At 31.8% G+C, this 20299-nt stretch overlaps 12 protein-coding genes across 12 annotated transcripts, besides 2 other annotated features; 8 read left to right on the forward strand and 4 right to left on the reverse strand.

The window, feature by feature from the left end:
- Positions 1 to 1377: 1377 nt before the first annotated feature.
- TA11285 (uncharacterized protein) lies at positions 1378 to 2355 on the forward strand (the record flags this gene model as incomplete). The annotated part of the gene is made up of 5 exons (XM_948378.1): positions 1378 to 1427; positions 1459 to 1681; positions 1711 to 1758; positions 2030 to 2125; positions 2155 to 2355. 5 exons carry the CDS (start codon positions 1378 to 1380, stop codon positions 2353 to 2355), a joined length of 618 nt encoding a protein of 205 aa, XP_953471.1.
- Positions 2356 to 2973: 618 nt separating this feature from the next.
- On the forward strand, positions 2974 to 4128 carry TA11280 (uncharacterized protein; the record flags this gene model as incomplete). The annotated part of the gene is made up of 7 exons (XM_948379.1): positions 2974 to 3178; positions 3217 to 3387; positions 3420 to 3506; positions 3535 to 3604; positions 3637 to 3683; positions 3718 to 3762; positions 3797 to 4128. 7 exons carry the CDS (start codon positions 2974 to 2976, stop codon positions 4126 to 4128), a joined length of 957 nt encoding a protein of 318 aa, XP_953472.1.
- Positions 4129 to 4201: 73 nt separating this feature from the next.
- Positions 4202 to 5402, forward strand: TA11275 (uncharacterized protein; the record flags this gene model as incomplete). The annotated part of the gene is made up of 5 exons (XM_948380.1): positions 4202 to 4517; positions 4548 to 4888; positions 4919 to 5022; positions 5088 to 5249; positions 5333 to 5402. 5 exons carry the CDS (start codon positions 4202 to 4204, stop codon positions 5400 to 5402), a joined length of 993 nt encoding a protein of 330 aa, XP_953473.1.
- A 289-nt stretch (positions 5403 to 5691) lies between these two features.
- Positions 5692 to 6341, reverse strand: TA11270 (40S ribosomal protein S7 (RPS7), putative; the record flags this gene model as incomplete). Its single annotated transcript, XM_948381.1, has 2 exons — positions 5692 to 5851; positions 5923 to 6341. The coding sequence occupies 2 exons, from the start codon at positions 6339 to 6341 to the stop codon at positions 5692 to 5694; spliced, it is 579 nt and encodes a 192-aa protein (XP_953474.1).
- A 764-nt stretch (positions 6342 to 7105) lies between these two features.
- On the forward strand, positions 7106 to 8979 carry TA11265 (uncharacterized protein; the record flags this gene model as incomplete). The annotated part of the gene is made up of 4 exons (XM_948382.1): positions 7106 to 8188; positions 8256 to 8338; positions 8371 to 8511; positions 8544 to 8979. 4 exons carry the CDS (start codon positions 7106 to 7108, stop codon positions 8977 to 8979), a joined length of 1743 nt encoding a protein of 580 aa, XP_953475.1.
- A 256-nt stretch (positions 8980 to 9235) lies between these two features.
- On the forward strand, positions 9236 to 10096 carry TA11260 (uncharacterized protein; the record flags this gene model as incomplete). Its single annotated transcript, XM_948383.1, has 1 exon — positions 9236 to 10096. The coding sequence occupies one exon, from the start codon at positions 9236 to 9238 to the stop codon at positions 10094 to 10096; it is 861 nt and encodes a 286-aa protein (XP_953476.1).
- Positions 10097 to 10134: 38 nt separating this feature from the next.
- TA11255 (50S ribosomal protein L21, putative) lies at positions 10135 to 11647 on the reverse strand (the record flags this gene model as incomplete). The annotated part of the gene is made up of 11 exons (XM_948384.1): positions 10135 to 10241; positions 10312 to 10417; positions 10446 to 10506; positions 10536 to 10600; positions 10632 to 10671; positions 10703 to 10772; positions 10803 to 10854; positions 10884 to 11024; positions 11053 to 11330; positions 11369 to 11530; positions 11584 to 11647. 11 exons carry the CDS (start codon positions 11645 to 11647, stop codon positions 10135 to 10137), a joined length of 1146 nt encoding a protein of 381 aa, XP_953477.1.
- Positions 11648 to 12009: 362 nt separating this feature from the next.
- Positions 12010 to 13583, forward strand: TA11250 (uncharacterized protein; the record flags this gene model as incomplete). Its single annotated transcript, XM_948385.1, has 6 exons — positions 12010 to 12385; positions 12418 to 12629; positions 12662 to 12806; positions 12837 to 12957; positions 12998 to 13112; positions 13143 to 13583. 6 exons carry the CDS (start codon positions 12010 to 12012, stop codon positions 13581 to 13583), a joined length of 1410 nt encoding a protein of 469 aa, XP_953478.1.
- A 77-nt stretch (positions 13584 to 13660) lies between these two features.
- TA11245 (uncharacterized protein) lies at positions 13661 to 14494 on the reverse strand (the record flags this gene model as incomplete). Its single annotated transcript, XM_948386.1, has 1 exon — positions 13661 to 14494. The coding sequence occupies one exon, from the start codon at positions 14492 to 14494 to the stop codon at positions 13661 to 13663; it is 834 nt and encodes a 277-aa protein (XP_953479.1).
- Positions 14495 to 15533: 1039 nt separating this feature from the next.
- On the forward strand, positions 15534 to 16733 carry TA11240 (uncharacterized protein; the record flags this gene model as incomplete). The annotated part of the gene is made up of 6 exons (XM_948387.1): positions 15534 to 16088; positions 16118 to 16161; positions 16200 to 16224; positions 16254 to 16358; positions 16389 to 16480; positions 16520 to 16733. 6 exons carry the CDS (start codon positions 15534 to 15536, stop codon positions 16731 to 16733), a joined length of 1035 nt encoding a protein of 344 aa, XP_953480.1.
- A 66-nt stretch (positions 16734 to 16799) lies between these two features.
- TA11235 (uncharacterized protein) lies at positions 16800 to 18042 on the reverse strand (the record flags this gene model as incomplete). Its single annotated transcript, XM_948388.1, has 7 exons — positions 16800 to 17072; positions 17101 to 17211; positions 17241 to 17303; positions 17333 to 17473; positions 17504 to 17679; positions 17716 to 17805; positions 17841 to 18042. The coding sequence occupies 7 exons, from the start codon at positions 18040 to 18042 to the stop codon at positions 16800 to 16802; spliced, it is 1056 nt and encodes a 351-aa protein (XP_953481.1).
- An 84-nt stretch (positions 18043 to 18126) lies between these two features.
- Positions 18127 to 18177: a sequence feature (Signal peptide predicted for TA11230 by SignalP 2.0 HMM (Signal peptide probability 0.846, signal anchor probability 0.000) with cleavage site probability 0.372 between residues 17 and 18).
- On the forward strand, positions 18127 to 20298 carry TA11230 (glycoprotease, putative; the record flags this gene model as incomplete). Its single annotated transcript, XM_948389.1, has 9 exons — positions 18127 to 18470; positions 18506 to 18645; positions 18677 to 18891; positions 18927 to 19066; positions 19099 to 19221; positions 19251 to 19375; positions 19435 to 19524; positions 19554 to 20136; positions 20166 to 20298. 9 exons carry the CDS (start codon positions 18127 to 18129, stop codon positions 20296 to 20298), a joined length of 1893 nt encoding a protein of 630 aa, XP_953482.1.
- Positions 18139 to 18207: a sequence feature (1 probable transmembrane helix predicted for TA11230 by TMHMM2.0 at aa 5-27).
- Position 20299: the final 1 nt, after the last annotated feature.

The following is a 20299-nucleotide window of genomic DNA, read 5'->3' on the forward strand; positions in this document are numbered from 1 at the left end:
ATCATTAAATGATGAAAATAATGTTTCAATCATCAAATACAACACATTAATATTAAATATGGATGAAAATGTTGGTTTCCGAAGCTGTAAATTGATTTTAGATGAACAAATTCATTAAGTTGATATGGAATAGTATACAGAGTCTTATGAATATTAATTCTGAATACAACTTTGATACTAAATTTAGTATAAAAACACTTGATGAGATGGTAATAATACATACTTAGTATTAATTTTAAGGAACTAATTTTACGTGAAAACTATGAAGAAATTAAGAATATTAATGTGAAATACGGTGATAAAATAGTAAATCGTACACTGGGTATGAGAATTTTCTATATTTAAGTAGACATACGCAAGAATATGAATCATATAAAGGACTTGAAAACAGAAGAAAATATTCAAAGAGATAAAATGAATAGGTGAAAACTAATCTATAATAGATTAATAGACTAATAAAAGAAGTTAATGTACTGTTGGACAAAATTACTAGACTTGATTCGAAAATATCTGAACATCAAAAACAAAAATCTGACATGGAAAATGAAATAATAATCCAAGTAAACAAATAGAAACTCATTAAAATATAAATAATTATTAGAAACAAATGATCGATGGATTTGTGGAGGAAGGTATTTTTATAATTTGAAATTAAACTTAGAAATTACTGATGAAATAAATACAATAACTATTGGAACTTGTAAAGAATTACAAGTGTTTATAGAAACTAAGGTATATCCCTGATGAATGACATTATTAGAAACAAGAAGAACAAGATAAAATAACAAACCACAAGAAATCTCTAGACGATATTAAAAATAAGAAAATGGACGAAATAAAGAATAGATATGAATTATTAGTATTAATGATTTGATTTATGTATTTCAGGAGGATGAAGAGAAGAAACAATTTTTACTTGACAATTCAATGTTAGACGAAAGAATAACTAACTTGAAAATTGCGATTAATAAGACTAAATTTGAAAATAATGAACATGATATTTTAAGGTTTGTAATTGGTTATATGTAATTATTAGTTCCAATGTGAAGCAAAATAGGAATCAATATGTTCATTTTGAGGTATATTAATCTGTTAAATGAGAATTTAGTCCTCTGATACCATACATAGTTCAACCAAAAGAGTAAGTTTAGATATTCAAATAACTTACCGTTTAATGAATTTATAGAAATGTCAAAGAACTACACCAAAAAGAAAGTTTATAGACAAAAAAATAAACAAATCTCTCAATAACGATGATGAACAGAATGAATTGGACTTGTTCTGTTAAATATGTAACTCTATGAATCTATTAAGGTTAATGATTCATATTATTTGAACTTGTATATTTAATAAATTTATAAATCTTATTCATACAAAATGAAAGAATATGAATATAATTTTAATATAAATTCACAAAATTTCAAAGAGTTTGTAAATTAACTATAGAATTATCTTTAGAACTTTTAAATCATTGGAAATTAAAGCATCTGAACAATTTGAATCATTGGAAATTAGTTTACCTGAACAATTTGAATCATTGGAAATTAGTTTACCTGAACAATTTGAATCATTGGAAATGTTAAATCATTCTGTGAGTGATATTTGTGTTGTGAATTCTGAAAAGATTGCAGTTTCTGCAATTAAAAGTAATGATTTGGGACTCCGTTTTGGAGAAATATATGTCTGTAATTAATAATTGAAAATTTTTAGATTATTGATTTAAATTCTAAGGAATCGATTTTTCCCATTTTAAACTGCGTAAATTAACAAATGTTACTCTTAGTTAGGGTGGAGTTTCCAAACTTTCCATTAACAAGTATGACCGAAACATGTTAATTTTAGGTATTCTGTTGAATGATTTATGAATTAGGAGGGATTCTTGGAACACTAGATATTTGGGATATTAGATACCATGTAATCTTAGACACAATTTATGGTTAAACTGGTTTAGAGTAAAGTGATTAGCACAGATTACAATTCAACAACACATTCTAGTCCTGTTTACTATTATATTGTTAATAATGTATAGATAATTCTTGCTGAAGTTATAGGGAACACGTTACAATCACTTGATTCATTTGGAAATTTGGCAAAATGGTCCATAGAAAACTTGAGCAAACCTCTCGTATGGACAATTAGAATACAATTTGACAGGAATTACTTGAATTGAAAAAAGAAAATAACATTTCTAATATAACAGTTGGAACACATGGATCAGAGACAATTTGTGGCACTTGTTCGGGACAAATTATTAAAATAAATGATCAAGTTGAGGTTAATCAAGCGCACAGATCATTTATAAGTGCAATTGACTATAACCCATCAAACATAGGTAAAATACTAGCCAATTTTTAAATTCAGATTTGTTGGTTACTGCCTCAATTGATTGTAAAATGAACTTTTGGGACATTAAAGTGAGTGTTGGAGAAATGATATTTTCAGGAGCTTAATCTTCCTTTGGACTCTTTAACTATAAATTTCGATTACGTGAAAGATATTAAATGGTAAATAACTATCAAGGAGTGGAATTTTAGGAACCCGGTGTTCCATAATATATTAGGATCAATAACAAACAGGGGGAAAGTTTGTATTTGGGATTTTTCAAGGAAATGGAAGGTTTGTTAAGTCGAATAATTTCTAACTTTAGTGTCCTGTATACTCGGATGATATTGATACCGTTGGTTATAAAATTGACTGGACAAGTGATGGAATAATAATGATAGTAGTAGTAGGAAAAATTAAAATGGTAAACATATCAAATTTGGTAACTACTTAATCAAACATCAAACAGATATGTCAACACTAGTTAAGAAAGTTGTTAGTTTAAATAATTTAATAATATAGATAAAAAAAGATTTGGATGGGATGTTTATTAAAAAGTTAAATTTCAAAAGAAGGAGAAGATATATTAATGCGATGTTGTTGGGAGAAGGAATTGAAAATTAAAATTTCAAGGTTAAATATTCCTTTAAAATGTATTTTATAAATTTTTATATTATTTTTAATTTAATTTTGCCTATTTCGTATAAATGTGTAAATTCCCAAGACAATTTAGAATCGCAGGGCACTCCGGGCCAAAATATGCAACACCCTCAAAAAATAAGTACTGAAAATTCTAATGTTAACGAAACTAAAGATCAAAATGGGTCTGAAAGTCCATTAGGCTCTTTTAATAATGGTATGTGTACCAGATTTCAACAATATTATTGAGTATAGAAGTAGTTGACGTTAATGACACAGTAAAAGGTAATGTGTTGAAAGAAAATCCAGGTAATAACCTACTGAGTAGTTGTATATATTATAGAAATACTAGATACTATATTATAACTAGTAATTACAAGGTTCTAATGAATGATATAGTTGAAAAATTAAACGAGTTGTCGAGAGGTATTTAAATATTTTATTAAATAAAATGATAGATATATCAAAGGAGATAAGTCAGAATCCTTACTATAAGATTCCAGAGTTGACTAGAAAAATAAGAGATATTGCAATATTACATCCAGGTTTGTACCTGAACATTATCAATTATAGATGTTATGAAAAAATTGGGAGTTTATGTGATTCCAATTCAAGAACAAGAGGATAATTCGGGTGAAGAAGGGTTAGTATAATTTATTTATTTAAATTAATTAGGGGTGAAAAGGGTGAATTAATTGAAGAAAAACATGATGAAAGCAAAGGTAAACAAATGATAGGATAAATGTAATGATTTAGAAAAGGAGATGAGATCTGAGATTGACGAATTGATGGATAAAACTGGTAATTTGAAATTAAGTTAAAATTGAAATTTTAGAAATGATGGAGGCTATGACTCCTGAACAAAAGTTGGAATACATACCAGAACTGAAGGAAACGATTGTTTACCAAATACTAAAAAATAGAAATATACTAAAGGAATTATCGGATAAATTGGGGTATAAAAACGTTCAAGATTTAGGAAATCATCAGCAATACCAAAATTCACAAGATTTCTCAAATTATCAATACGGAAATTATCCAAACTATCAATATGGAAATTATGGAAATTATCAAAATTATTATAATGGAAGTTATCCAGATTATCAAAATTATTATCAATATGGAAATAATGGAAACTATGGAAATTATCCGTATTATGGTTATTGAGTGTAGTGATCATGTGTTAATTTAGTTATTTTCTAGTATGTTGTAATTTTAACCTTAATTTAAATTTTAATTTATGTATATTCTTAATAATAGTTTGGTGTGTGTTAAAAGTATTTGTAAATTTTTTATTCCTAGGGGAACATACTCGCGGAAGGCTCTGTGTAAATTTATTTCTGATTCCATAAATATAGATGTTTCTGATAGATTTAGGAACTTGAATACTTCAGAATTTCAAAAAACTGAAAATGAAGGTGAATTTTTGGCTCCCGATACTAACACATCGAAAAAATCTGTAAAAAATGATATTAACTGTTCCTTGGAGGATTATTCATTTGAAAATGTAGAATCCGCTCTTATGCAGTTTGTTCCTGAATACATATCATCAGCTGGTAAGATTAAATAAAAAATGAACTTGTTAGATGAGGATAAAACAACATTCATGACTCCTGGCCAGGCTTTTTTCCTTGAAAATAAGGAAAAATTGATGGAAACCGTTAAAAGAAGATACTATGAAGAGAAGAATAAAGCCAAATATCAAGAAAAATACGACGACGAACATGATGAAACATTCTCTTCACTTCTAGAATACGATTTCAATGAGGAGTCCTTTGGCTCTTACGGGGATGAGTTTATCCCACCCAGGAATAAACAACAGCTCTGGGACTACAATTCAACTTCAGTTTGCCTACATAAAGAACCAATTGAACTGACTAAAGGAGTAATGCCAAACATTAATCAAATTGTGGATATTTTACAAAGGGTACCAATATACTTAAGTTATAAATATTAGGAACAAATTTTTAACATATCAGTGATGGATTTGGATAAATATGAGAGGAGAGATCAAGGACTTTATGTAATACTGGGAACGGGAACAACTTCTGCTCATTGCAGGTTATATTAATTATTTCTCTTCTATTGAGTTTATTTAAATAATCTTGTGGTTAAATTTATATTAGGCGTGTTGGAAGGATGTTGTATAATATAATAATTGATTTGGAGATCCCATTTGTTTCAAAGGTATCGTATTGCTGTAATTCCAGAAACGACGAGTGGATCATTTCACACCTCGGACCCCTTTCGGTTCATCTAATGATAAAGGAAACCAGGGACAAATATAGGTAAAATCACTAGATTAGATATTTTAGAACACTCAATTAAATAGTAAAATCTGTTTTCTATTCAAGAATAATTTTTTTATTAGTTTGGATGAAGTGTGGTCGGAACACTTTTTGACAAAAAAGGATATATCGCAGGAACTTTTAGTGGATTGAATTTTAATTTTATCTTTTACATATTATATAGTTTATTTTAGGATAAAATTATTGTTTGTGTGAAAATAGTTGCTAGCTTGGTTTATCTGATCCTTCCATTGGTTGTTTTTTGTTTTCGTTGCGATTAAGTATTGAAAGGTAAACCTTGTGAGTTACTCCCATACCTATTAGTAGAGAAACTGTGACACATGTAGTAACTGCTAACATATCCTTGAAAGGAACACCCAACGCCATATATAATAAATGATAGTAAATAATGTATAGGGTGGTGGTAGAATGTAGAAAATATTCAAGTAACATTTTTAAAAGTAAAAACGGCCTCTTTATTAGTGAGTTTTTTATAAACTGCAGAGAGGGTTTCAAGTTTATCCTCTACATTGTCGTTTTGCCTATCCTTGGGGTCCAAGAATACCTTCAAAACGCGAGATCCATCCTGCCTCATTCGGGTCCTAAAATATTTTTGAGTTTACCGAAAAAAAAAAGATAATAAAATAAGTAGAAATTAGAAAAATTGACTTACACTTTCCCGACAATTTCCGTGGGAGCTGCGATATCCTCAAGAACAGCTTCGTGAACACTAGTCAGGGTACGATTTCTAGGTCTCTTCCTAAAGGCTTTGTTGTTTGACTGTTTGGACATAATTTTCCTCTGAGATACTATAAAAACATGACGCTTGGTCTTCTTTTCAAGTTCAATGAGGAGCCTTCCATGTATTCGGCGAACGTGATTTTGGTAAACTCTGTAAGGAACAAACACGACAACTGCGTTTTTCTTAAGAGCTCCAACTTCAACTTCTCTACATGAGGAAACAACAATTTTCTTAACATCGCCCTTCAAATCGGCGGTGCCAGACGATTGTATATAGAGCAAACATTTGGCAACTTCCCTTTCTAATGGAGTGGGATCTTTGCTTAGTAAAAGTTTATCCTCAGAATCCATAGTAAAATGGTCTAAATTTTGTAACAATCAAAAATGGTTATATTACTACAGAACGTTGAGAATGATGAAACTGGAGAAAACATTTAAAATTCTTATCAGGTTTAAAACCGGATTACAATTCTTAAGTTTATCTATAATTTGTAGAAAATATAAAGAATACAAAAGAAATGTATAATGTATACCTTTTAATCTATGGTGACCTAGAATGGGGTAATTCTTCCGTTAATAATATTAACCATAATTATGCCATTATTTATACAAGTGTATTATAGATATTAATGGAATATTATTTTGAGAATATAATTTTCTTAATATTTTATTTATTTGGTCTAATTAGACCTCATATTCCTTGATATTTTTTATCTGATTTTTCTGTTTGTTCTTTATCTACATCATTTTTAATCCATGGATCCCTCCAGATTATAGATAATTTATTTTTCTAACGTCTTCCATTAAATTTGACAATATTGTCCCATATGTGTCACCATCCATACAGTTTACACTCCTCACCTACACATTTGTCTTTTATTTGTTATATGTTCTTAAAATTGATTTCTCAGACTAATTTTTAACTTTTGAAATTTTTTTATGTTTGTAAGTTCTAATTCCCCCTATAATTGGTTCTATCCAGATGATACATGATTCAACCTTATTAACTATAAATATTATTTCCTCTATCAGGATTTTGTTTTATTTTGACCATTTTAAGTTGAGTTATTTTTATAGTTCCCTCAGTAACTTTTCCTACTATTATACTTGGTGAAATGGACAATCAGTTGGGAGATAGCCTAGATACCATGAATGAAACAGTATCATACCAAACTATAGATAATATGATGACTAAAACAATTGCAAAAATCAATACAGTGTCTATTAGTACAGAATATCAGTCAGATTCTGGAGAGTTATCGAAAACGCAAAGAACTGATGATCTTTCTGATAATTCCCAAAAAAGTACTATTAGCAACTCATTATATGATGATAATGATGGTGAATTTGTTAATTACCCTGAAATCCTGTCAGTTCTACAGTCATGGTCAAGCCGGTTAGGAAGAAACGCAGAAATGTGTAACTCCATGAATGAAATTTTCACAGATTTATGTAAAATAGAATATCAGTATGTTGAGAGTTTGAGGAATCTTAAAGATAAAATAAATTTAAAGACAATATTAGAGTGTACAGAAGGACTCTCTACAGTTTCAATTCTATCAGCCTTTAAGTCATACCTCACTAAAATGGCTGAAAACCATGCAGAATTCGTGGATTCGGTCTCAAATGAATGTTTTTTTGAACAAAATAAAGACCATGGGATCAAAGATGTAGTTAGTGAAATTGAGTTGTTGAAGAAGGAAGTTGATAAATATAAATCTGACAAAGTAGTTTGTTTCTCAAAGATGAAAGAGTCTTATTTCAACGCAAAGAATGCAGTTACGCTCTGTTTGGATGCAACACACCAAGCGCCTTCAATTAAAACATCAGTACACAAGACAGTAATACCAATAATACTAAACTTTATAAAGATAAATAACATGGTGTATAAGCACGACGAATACAACCACGTTGTGGAATTCAATAACAAGATACAATCCTTGGTGAACTCACTAAATGAACTTGAAAAGACCAGATGTAACCAAATTAACGATGTTGTGAGTAGATTTATGGTTTGCGAAATGGCGAAGCTAAAAAACCTTGAGTACGACCTCAACTCTCTGATTGAAACGCTGAATAACTTTGGTTCAAAGGACTTAGAAAATACTTTCCCGGGAGAAAATATGAACAGGAATATGCCGCAAATCCAGGACAATTGTAAAACCAAATATTCTGAATTTTCCAGCAAAACCAACAAAGTATTTTGTGCACAATATTTATACATATATAATTGATTTTAATGGTAAATTACTAATAAATTGTTAGGTAACGAGCTTTTTATTCCCATCAACAATAATTCGACCACCTCCATACAGAGTTATATCAAAGGTAGAAAATGATATTCAGAGGTATGATTTTTCGAATATAATTCAGTTAATAGGTTCCTTGAGTGTGTTTGGGGAACATCAGAGGGTTTGGCAATAAATGAGTTTAGAGATGAAATTCAATCATCATTAGTGCGTCAAGTTTTCTGTGACTTACTTTCAAAGAACATTTCAACTCATTCACAAATAAGATCAAAGTAAGCTTGAAACTTTTATGATTATGATTTAGGGATCAATTCCAATTTTTGGTTGAAATGGTTAATTCTATTTTATCGGTGTCTGAAAGACAAGCAGATTATTGGTGCGGTTACTCGATCCTCAAATTCTCCGATAAATATCATTTATGTGATGAAGATGGAAAGTGTTATTTATGGTCAAGAATATGTTCTAATAATTATTGGAAAAGTAGAGTGTTCTGGGAGGAATGCCTAACAATTATACTTTCCCTAGACTTGAAGGCAATATTTGAAACGTCAAGTTGTTTGGAAAAAACGTTGACTCTAATAAACTGTGTTCCTAGCACTGATGAACCACATGGGTTCTGTGATTGGATGACCAAGTACGGGTTTGAAGATAAAGAATGTAAAAAACTAATACATGAAGTTTTCATGAAATTCAAGGTCCCCGAATCGTACTTTAACTCATTAATCGTTAATGAGTTGTGATTTTTATTAATATTTCCAGTTGTAATTTCCATTAGAGTCGTCCAGTTCTGAGGTGATTGGTAGTCTTCACCTTCGAACATGACGTAGAATAACCTGCTCATGAATTTCACAGAGTGCCCAAACAGCCCATCTGTCTACATATGAGCTACAAACCAGAATAATTTTTTAAAAAAAATCTACATGGTATAATATTGAATAAAATAAATGTTTTCTGTTTAAACTGTAATTTTAAAATTAAAATGTAACTGGAAATTTGATGGATGAATTGCCGTCAATACTCAAGGGTGTGGACGTGTTTTCACTCCTTGAAATACAAGTTGACGAAAATATCGATGTAGAAGAGTCCAAAAAAAGTTTAAGGAAATTATTTCTGAGAAAAGCCAAAAAATTACACCCGGATAAGCAAAAGAAGGATGGAGAACAAAACGACTTGGAGTTTGTGAGAATAAAGGCGGCTTTCGACTTCTTGCAAACGAAAAATAACTTTTCAGTGTTATATAATCAAACTCTAGCGGAATTAAGAGCTAAAAGGAGAAGACTTGAGAGGTCGAAAGATATATCATCGAAGCAGGCGACATATTTAGATTCTTTGTTAAAAAGAGAAAAGGAAGCATTTGAAAAAAGAGCTCAAGAACAAAGAAAATCATCTAAATCAGAACATGATGAAAATGAAGATAGAAGTTACTATGATTATGTGTTTGGATCTTTTCAAAACGAGAGTAAGGAAGTCGAACTCAGTTTGGGGCAGCTGATAATTGCAGCTAAAACACTCGAAATAGCAAACGGGTCTGAAATAAACTGCCTTCTGTTAAGTAGTCACTTTCCGAGACTGTTTGATAACTATGGACTCCTTAGGGTGGAGCCCCTGGAAGTGATTGACACCCAAGTGGATAAGAATATCAAGATTGGTAGAATCATTTTTAGATCAAAGGAACATGCGATGCGGGCACTTTTACACTATCGAAACAATAGAGCTAGATTTCGCTGTGATTTGTACGCTCTGGCTCTTGGAAAGAACGAACCCTTGGAGCCAAAACACGACGAAGAGAATTTTGAAATGTACGAAGCCTCTGTTTTAAAAAGATTTCGAGCTTTGGCTAAGTGTAATATAAACTAATTAGCTTAAATGTAATATAGCAATTTAATATATTAAATTTATTTCCATTTATACTTGGAGTAAGGGTCAGGATACCACCTGTACGATTCAGTCAATCCAAGCTTGTTATAGTATCCAGTTTCGTGTTCAAGACCATCATAAATTTCTACAAACAATTCAACAAATTCAATTTTATATAATAATAAAACTTTTTATTTAAAGTAAGTAGTTTGTACGTTCTGATTCACTTTTGGTTTTATCAATATCTTCCAGCTCCTCAGTGTATAGCCATCTGTTCGACCAGAGGTCAAGTAACCTTGATGGTTTGTGTTCAGTGTTGATCTGAATGTGTTAAATGTAAATAATTTACCTCAATTGAAGGATCCACTACGATATCATCGATCCTCAAAACAGTTACCCAATGACGAACCCTAAATTTGATATAATTTGCAATTAAAACCTTAAAAATTTTGAAATTCTCCTGGATTTCCTGTATCTGAAACTCAATTGTTCTCCACAAAGAGTCTATAATAACATGTAAGATTAAAATCAGTACCTGTTGCTCAATTGTAGCATGTACTTTAGCATAAGGTACCCTGAAATATTATAAAATTCTGTTTTATTTACGTTGGTTTTCCAATTATTGTCCAGTACTTTGAGCCAACTAATAGCACAGTTCCAAATGTCACCTTGTCCCCTGATAATAATTATAATTATTGTTAAGTACCTGCATTCTTGCGCTTTAGTCTTTCAATTTGAACCACGTCTCCTTTTGTGACCTACACATATTAATTAAGGTAGTAAAAACCTTGTGTTGGTGAAGTGGGCTAGATTTGAATATACAAAAAGTTTCAGTTTTGAGGTTTTTTATATCCTGGACAACCGAGTCTGGTGGATAAACTTGAAAATTATGGGACTCGTCAAGCTCAATTTTCCCCGGCACATATTCCTAAACTCATTTTCAAATCAACAATTACCTTATCATGGTTCATTTCTGGAGGTTTATCTGTTCTTGTTCTCGGAAGGTTTTCGTGGAGAACGAACATACATGTTGGCTGATTTGTTGGATTGAAGTAGTAAGGTTGTCTCCACTTCCTTGCTATTCTGAGCCTATTTTTCCTAGACCTTGTTGTTCTTTTCCATCTCAATTTTAAGTCTCTGTATGTTTCAAAAAGGTTCATATCTTTATCAACATCTTTATTTGGATGAATTGGAACCCTAGGTGGGTTTACTTTTGCTCTTTTATGTTTGCCAACTATAAACTCCTGGATATTTATTGTCTAACTATAACACTAACGAATTTATGGCCTATTTGGCGCCTAGGTTTATTAATTACTATGCTCCTCTTATCATAATATAACGGGGTTTGAAGCCTTAAAAAAGTCGGAATATTGAAATTAGAATGTGTACCGATGAGAGATGCTCTAAAAGCATTTGTCGAAAAATAAGAATTTCCTAATAAAAAGGTGAACAATAATTCAAATTTGATTTTATAGAAGAATAAGTACCTTTGAGTTTAGAAAACTGGCTGAAAATGTTATTTCTCAAAAACAAAGATAATGTGTTGAACATTATAGGATTCTACTGGCTAATATCCATCCTTCTGAGTATTTTTAAACAAGAAATTATCATTTTAGATATTTATATTCATTTAACTGTTTTAAAAAATATTAATTTGAGTAAATAAAAACAGCAAAAAGGGACTAAGAATAAGAATCTGGTTTAAAATATCAAATGTGTTATAATTAAACTCTCATTTTATATTAAATAAATAATTATAGCTACATCTGTAAAAATAATAATAATAATAAAATTAGTTTTCCCATACATTACTTTTGTAATTGTGTTTAACAACAATCAGTAGATTTTGAATATGAAAATTTTTATACTTAAAAAAAATGTAAAATATTTTAATAGTTTGTTATTAGGATAAAATGAAGCTAGATCCGTCACATTTTTGTTACTTGACCAATACTGAATTCCGAGTTCTCACAGCTATAGAGATAGGAATGAGGAATCATCAGTATATTCCACTTAGCCTTATAACAACGACCGCAAATTTAAGGTCTGTGGGCATGAGCAAGGTCATATCATCTCTTTTGAAGGCAAAATTGATAGTTCACTGCGGGAAAGTATATGATGGATATAAGTTGACCTTTTTAGGATTGGATTACCTTGCTCTAAGAGCTTTGTCTAAAAGAGGAGTTATCGCATCAGTTGGCAGAAGAATAGGTGTCGGAAAGGAGGCTGATGTTCATTTGTGTAAAGATACTTCTGATAATTTAGTGGTCCTAAAGTTCCATAGACTAGGTTGGCTTAAGTTTGAATAATTATAATTTTAGGAAGAATTTCGTTCCGTTCAGTAAAAAATAATAGAGACTATATGGGTAATAGAAAACACGCAAGTTGGATGTATCTGTCGCAGCTTGCAGCTAAAAAGGAGTATTCATATTTATCAAATCTGTACGAGGAGTCATTCCCAGTACCCGAGCCAATTGACTTTAATAGGCACGTTATCGCAATGAGGTTTATTGACGGTATACCCCTTTCGCAGGTACCTAAATTCATTAATTAATTAATTCCTAGGTAAAGGAGATGGGCAACCCGATGAAAGTTTTGCATATATTAATGGACTTGATAGTTAAGTTGGCGAGACTAGGTATTATACACGGCGATTTTAACGAATTTAACCTAATGATAGACGAGGATGGAAATAAGGTCACAGTAATAGGTAAGATATGGCTTTAAAATTGGACCTCAGATTTCCCACAAGTTATCTCAGTTTACCACGAGAACGCACAATTCTACTTCGAGAGGGACGTGAAGTCAGTGGTGGAAATGTACAAGAGGAAGTTTAAAATAGAAGTTGTGGAGTTCCCAAGGTATGTATCTTCATGTGGACGATAGATAATTGAGTTTTAGCTTCCTTGATGTTGTTAAAACAGTGGACAAGTCCAAGGTTGAGAAACTGAAAGTGGACATTACCAACGTTGACGATGAATTTTTAAGAGATGTGTTTCAAAATCTCCGTCAAGAGGTTAGTTAAGCACATGATATTGGTGTTTAGGGAGTTGAAGGTGAAGTGGATCCTGAGTCGGTAGTTGAGGATATAGAAGAAATGAAACTTGAAAAGGAGTATTATGAAATCAAAGAAATAGACTCTGATGAGGATGATCTTCAAGATGACGGTGAAGATGATCTTGAAGAAGAAGAGGATGAACAAACTGAAGATGATAGTGATAGTAAGGATCCAGAAGAAGATGAAAGTGGTGAAAGTGACGAATTCGAAGATGGTACTGATGAAGAAAATCCTAACCAAATTCAGATTTGGAAGCCTCACGTTAAAAGGTGTGTTACTTATTTAAAATCTATTTTTAGAGTTGGAAACAAAGCATGTGGCAGAAGACTTAAATCGCGAAGCAGGAACAAGGCAAAATCAGAGTCAAAGAAAGATATGAAGCAAAGGAAGATAAAAGATAGCATAAATAACATAAAAGATATGTGGTGAATTCTAATAATGTAAAATAACTGCTGAAATATTGTATAAGAGATACTACTAAATATATTTATGGTATCAGATTTAGCTCAAAGTGATCCGGGAATTGGAAGATTTGAAGGGTCGGGTGAGGACATGTATTTGGGAAACACATAATGCTTTCCATTACCATTTTCATTGTCATCCAGATCAAGAATATCCTTATCTCCTTGAGATTTGTCAAAAAATCCCATCTTCTTCAGAACAGACTTTAATTCACCAGATCTGTCCTTGTTCTCGTTTGGCTGCTCAACAACCACATCGTCGAAAGTGTTGCTATTCCTGATCAGGGCGTCAACGAAAGATTCGCTCTTATTGTTTGGATTGTCAAAACAATAGCTGAAGCTTGGCTTAAAATCTGCTTCAAGATTCTTCAAAAAGTCCTTAGAGCTGTCAGAATCTTCCTCAGAACTCCTGGAAATTTTCTCTCCTTGTTTAGTGTACAGCTTGTCGATAGGACGAATGTTTCCTACGTTAGATTTATCGATGTAGGATATCCTATGTCCTAAGTTATCTTCGTAGTATTCATTAAAATCAGTCTTGCCCTTCACCTTGGGAATTGGGCTCGATTGTTTAAATTTAATCGGTGGTTTCTCAGTTATTGGTTCGGAATTTAATCCGATCTCTTTGGTAGTGGTGGTCTTAAAACTCTTCTTCGGTGCATACCTACGACCCTTGTGGTGATAATTATCAGTAATTTGTGGTTTAAATCTCTGGGATGGATAACCTTTAGTGTTTTTAAAGGAAGGGTTAAATTCTGGAGTGTCGCCATCGAAAAAAGGTACCATTACCTTTTCTGGCTTTATCTCCCTATCCAAGGCTTTATCTCTTTTAGATATTTCCGAGGAATCAGTGTAGTCCTTCTCATCGTGTTTAGTTTCCATTGACTTTAATGCGATTTAGAAATATCATCTCATTAATTTGAAATTATAAATCTCTTAGATATCCTCAACAAATTAAAATAATTCAAAACAAATCTACAATATTTGTAAATTTTAAAACAAATTTTGAAATGAATCTATATTAGTTAAGCAAAACGTTGCAGCAAATGTCGAAATCCGGATATCTCTTAAATGAGCTTCAAATTGAAAATCTAGTGAATCAGTAATTTTTTATTAATTTATTAATTATTTATTCATTTATTAAACGAATTAAATTTTTTAGCTTAAATTTCAAATAGATTAAACTATCGTACTTAATATTAGAACATACGGAAACCAGTCCTGATGAGTTGATATTGAACATTTTAGCAAGAAATCCTTTTTCAGAATTCATTTAATATATTTAAAATAAATTGTGATCAATTTTAAAGAGTTTATGAGAGAGGATGGGGAACATTAAAAACCATCACAAAAAATAGATTAGGATATTGTTCAAAATTTTTAATTTTTTCATTTTCAGACTCTAATTGTAATTTTATTGTGAGTTGATCAAATGAAGATTACACATTTATGATAATCTATATAATCTAAGTATATTAATCATACTTATTTAGTTATTCCTACTTGTTTTTATTTTTTATCGCATAATTTAGCTAATTTTACATTCATTTCTTGATTTTATATTTATTTCATTATTTATGTCCATATTCAAATATTTCACAAGATTCTATCATTTTTCCATTAATGTATACCCTATTTTCATTAATTCCATTTATTTGTTTGATCATAAAATTTTTTAACCAATCTGAACCCTTTTTTATTCTTTATATAAATTAGATGAATCACATAGTTTGTTCTTATAGTTGTTAATAACAGTTTTTATATGCTGGTTAGAGCCAGAATCTGCCTTCTTATCTCAGTAAGACTTAAGTGATAAAATTACTTTTAGAGCATATTTGTAAATAGGGGGAACCTAACAAATTCTATACTAACCCTTAGAGATACCCTTTTTGTGCCCGGATTCTTCTCCTCGTTTAAAAGAATGAAAAAAATAGGTACACATAACGGATTTTTCCACTCAGATGAAGCATTGGCAGTCTACATGCTTAAACTCTTGCCAGAATATAGAGATGCAGAGGTAGTGAGAACTAGAGATCCAGAGGTGTTAGAAACATGTGATGTCGTGGTCGACGTGGGAGCAGTTTATGGTAATTATTTATGTATAACAGATTTTCAGACCCAAAGAGACATAGGTAAAGTTGAAGCGCTCAAAAACTTCAGATATGACCACCACCAAAGGGATTTTAAGGATTTCTTCGACGAGGAACACGAAGTAACAAAACTTAGTTCAGCAGGACTCGTTTACAAACATTTCTCGAAACGACTGTTTAAGGAAGTTTATAAAGTTGCGGATGAAGAAACAGTTGAATATCTGTACAAATCAATCTACGACAAGTTTATAGAAGGAATGGATGCAATAGATAACGGAGTCCCGATGTGCGACGGAGAACTCAAATACAAAACGAATACGGATCTGTCATGTAGAGTATCTAGGCTAAACCCATCATGGATAGACAGTGATGTTGCCGACGTTGATGTAGGTGTAGTATGTATAACAAAGTTTAGGAGAGGTTTATGAAGGCTGTTGAACTGACTGGTCAGGAATTCGAGTACGTTTATAATTAATCAAAAGACAATAATTTTTTAGGTACTTTGTCAATAACGCTTTGAATGTATTGTTGATTTTATTAAAGTTTTGTAGGTCATTTTGCCAGCGAAAGCTCTACTTCATAAGGCGCTGGACCAGAGGTTCCAAACACATAGATCGGGAAAAGTGATAGAAGTTAGGAAGTCGTGCCCATTCTCAGTACGATAAGGCCGAAATAAATTATATTAGGAATTTTTGTACAAGCATGAAGAGGAAAATAACGTTCCTGATGAAGATAGAGTACTCTTTTATCTAACTTTCGATGACGCATCAAAACAATGGTAACTTATAAATATGTGATATAACTCATTAATAACCAGGAGGTCAACGTGTATAAGAGAAAAGGGTTCTCAGTTCAAATCACGACTACCATTTCCTGAACATCTAAGAGGTATTTCATACATAACTAAAATGAGGTCCAGGACTCAGAGACCAGGACCTGGAGAAGGCATCTGGAATACCAGATTTAACCTTTATTCACGCAACCGGGTTCACATGTGGAGGGAAGACGAAAGTATATTTAAATTTAAATAACAAATATTCTGTAGGAATCTGTGCTTAAATTGATTGAAATGACGTTGAATCAAAATTAGGTGATTATTAATTTAGCTTCTTGTCGACGAAAGGACAAACGTAATAGTACAAACTAATCTCTTCAGAAATGTTCCAACTTATATATGACCTTATTAAAAGAGCGCCGTTCTCCTTTATCATCACCTTGCACTTGTTTGAAATCTTCAGTCCGTTTGTAACACAGTGCATACACTTGGTGGAGTACTTGTACAGGTGGTTTTTGGTGATTTTGAAGTCCTCGAAAATATTCTTGTCAAGTGAAAAGTCCCACTGGACGATAATCACTGAGTTCTCCCTCGTCTAAAGATAATATTACCAACTAACATACCATGCCGAGAACATGAGGGGAGTTTGGGGTGGGAGGAGTAACCTCCAAAATCATCCTTGTGGAACTGGAGTCGGTGGTAATATCATAAATGCAAGAGTACAAAATCTTAGGCTACTGGAATTGTGGAGAAATTAACTTACAGATATGGTAAAATAATCGTACTTCTCAATATTGAAGAAGAGGTCCTCGAAGGGGATATTGAGCTAAAAGTTTTATTGAAATATTAAAATACCGGGGATGCTAAAATGGTTTTCAATCTGCAAAATAAATGCTGCCCAACGTCACTAGAGTATTTAAACCGGTCATAGTCCGTACAATTTCCCTTTAAAACAATTTGTTTGTCCTCAGTGTTGTAGGACAGAGATAACTCACTCTACTCTAAAATTAAATCGGTTAAACTAACGTTTTGAGAATACATTCCGATACAAATTAAAATTGGCTTAAGTGGAACTGCAACATCGACTGTATTCATGTTTTGAGGCAAGTTGTTCATGAATGTATATTTGTTTAGGTGTTCTTTCGAGATGCTTATACATGTGTACATAGATTGACCTTCCATCATCGACTGTATCATTAAATCTAAAAGAATTTGGTTTTAAGTAATTTAACACTAACACTCAGGTTTAAAAACGAAATGTACATAATATGATGAATTCGATTGGATTCCCATCCCTTCAGAAATCTTAGAAGTTGGTAGATTCCTGGCTAAAAATTCATGATATTTTATTTAGTGTAGTTACTTTGACTTGGGTTTATTGAAAGTAATAATAATTTTAAAAATCCAGAAGTCTTGAATACACATTCAATATCAGACTCCGATTCTAAGTCATCTAATCCTTCTATGAAAAGCCGACCCCTAATATCATCAGGGGAAGGAGAAGGTTGTGAATCTACTGATTGAGAACTTAAAATTCGGTTCCTTTTAATCAGAAGTTGGGACATTTTATAAAATTGATTAAATGAAGGATTGTCCAAATAAAAATAACCCACAAAACTATGATAACTAAATCTGTTTATATAATTTAAATGAAATTTTTAATAATCTCAACTTGTATATTATTTGTATGTAACTACTGTAAATTTTCTTATTTTTTGGTACTAGGGATTCGAGAATCCAGAATCCGGTTTCTAAAAAAATATTCCTTTTTAGACCCAAACCATCGAAGAATCCTCAAGGAAATACAAAATGAAGATAATGTGTATGATGTTTTAGGAGATTCTTGCAGAAAATCTCCTCCCTTATACTCGACTTACTCTGAGTATCTAAGAGATAACCAAGTCATTCAAATTGAGCAAGAACCCAAAAGTTTGAAGAATATATTGTCAATAGAAACAAGTTTTGATGATACCTGCATAGCAGTTGTGAGAAGGTACTTTTATAATTAGCTAACGAGCCATGATTTAGTGATGGGAAGATTCTCTCAGATAAAAAATTAAGCCAAGAAGAAGTAGTTAAAGAATATGGAGGAATAAAACCAGTTTGTGCTAAATTAGAACATATAAAAAAAATTGAAAGCCTCACGGATAAAGTAATTGAAGAATCAGGTATTGATATTTGTGTGTTAATGAACATTAGGACTTAAAATTCAAGATATAGATGAAATCGCAGTAACAAGAGGACCAGGAACAGAGTTATGTTTGAGAGTAGGTTACAATTATGCAAAGGAACTGTCTGAAAAATACAAAATACCCCTAGTGTCAGAGAACCATATAGCTGGACATTGTTTATCGCCACTAATTGACGAACACCAATTCAAGTACACAGTTGAAGGAACCCCAATTAAATCGAACGTTTGTTTAAAAATCTTGTCTGATAAATTTTGTAGGACTTGAAATTCCCATACCTCTGTCTGTTGCTTTCAGGAGGCCACTCTCAGATTTATTTGGTGGAAAATCCCTCAAAGTTCCATTTAATGTGCGAAACACAGGATGAATTTGTAGGAAACGTCCTGGACAAGTGCGCAAAGTTAGTTGACAAAAATTTTAACCAGATTTTAGGCTGCTAGGTCTTGATTTGTCGAAAGGGGGAGGGGCTGAGTTGGAAAAAATAGCAGATGAAGTTAGTGACTCAAAGTACAAATTGACAATCCCAAACAAGTACAACCATTATATGGAATTTTGGTATGATTTATTGTATATAAAGTATTTAGCTTTTCCGGAGTTCAGTCACAATTGGGGTTAAAGACGGAACAACTTGTAAAGAGCCATAATGTGGAAGATGCAAAGCGACTTCCTAGAAAAATATTGAGTGAACTGGCATATGGATTGCAATCAAGTTGGATTATTAATTATAGATAGGGTTGACAAAAATAACTAACACTAATTTTAATTTAGCGGTTTTTGAGGGTATTTTGATCCAGCTGGAAATGTCGCTTAATGCCGTGGAAACCTTGTTTCCAATAAACCAGTTGGCACTAGTTGGAGGTAAGTTTAGCTGGATAAAAATTTTATAGGAGTTGCATCTAACGATAAGCTTAAAAAAATGATCCTGGATTTATTTTACTTGAGAGATGAATCTGTTCGATTTTCCGAGCAGGAGATGTTCTTGACAAGAACTAAAAATATGGTTAAAAGATATTGCAAAATTGGAGGAAATTACTTAACCTCAGGAAATCCATACTATAAATTTTTCCAAGACTTCGTCAAGAATGTAACCAACTTGGAAGATTTTATATATTACTTGTGTAACCCTGAGCTGTACCCTGAAGTTTTAGTCCCGGGATATATTATCAAAATTGGAAAAGAACACAAAAGAGAGTTGTATAAATCAATGCTGTGTACATACTTTGATCTAATAGGCCTGAAGAATGTATTCAAGATAAAGCACAAAATAGGCAAATATTTTAAATCATTTGAACTGATTAAACCATCTAAAAGAATTTTAAATTTAATTGAAAATGATAGTAAATTCACTCTCCCCCTAAGAAGACATGGAGATGAAATCTCAGATAGAAGATGGGACCTTTATACAACCAGTAAGAAATATTGTACCGATAATGCAGTAATGATAGGATTCAGTCTAATTCAGAAAAACAGGTGTGTAAGTCCACATTAATTTTCTATAGAATGGGAATAAAGGAGATCAATAGCCCTGAAAAAATAAATGGCAAGGATGTTGCTCCTAGGTGGGACTTGGGAACAAGGAAAAACTGGGAATTACTATCAGATATATGTAAACTAGACTCATTAATAAAATAAT

This window comes from Theileria annulata, chromosome 4, assembly GCF_000003225.4.
Source record: "Theileria annulata chromosome 4, complete sequence, *** SEQUENCING IN PROGRESS ***".
In the NCBI taxonomy this organism is placed as follows: domain Eukaryota; phylum Apicomplexa; class Aconoidasida; order Piroplasmida; family Theileriidae; genus Theileria; species Theileria annulata.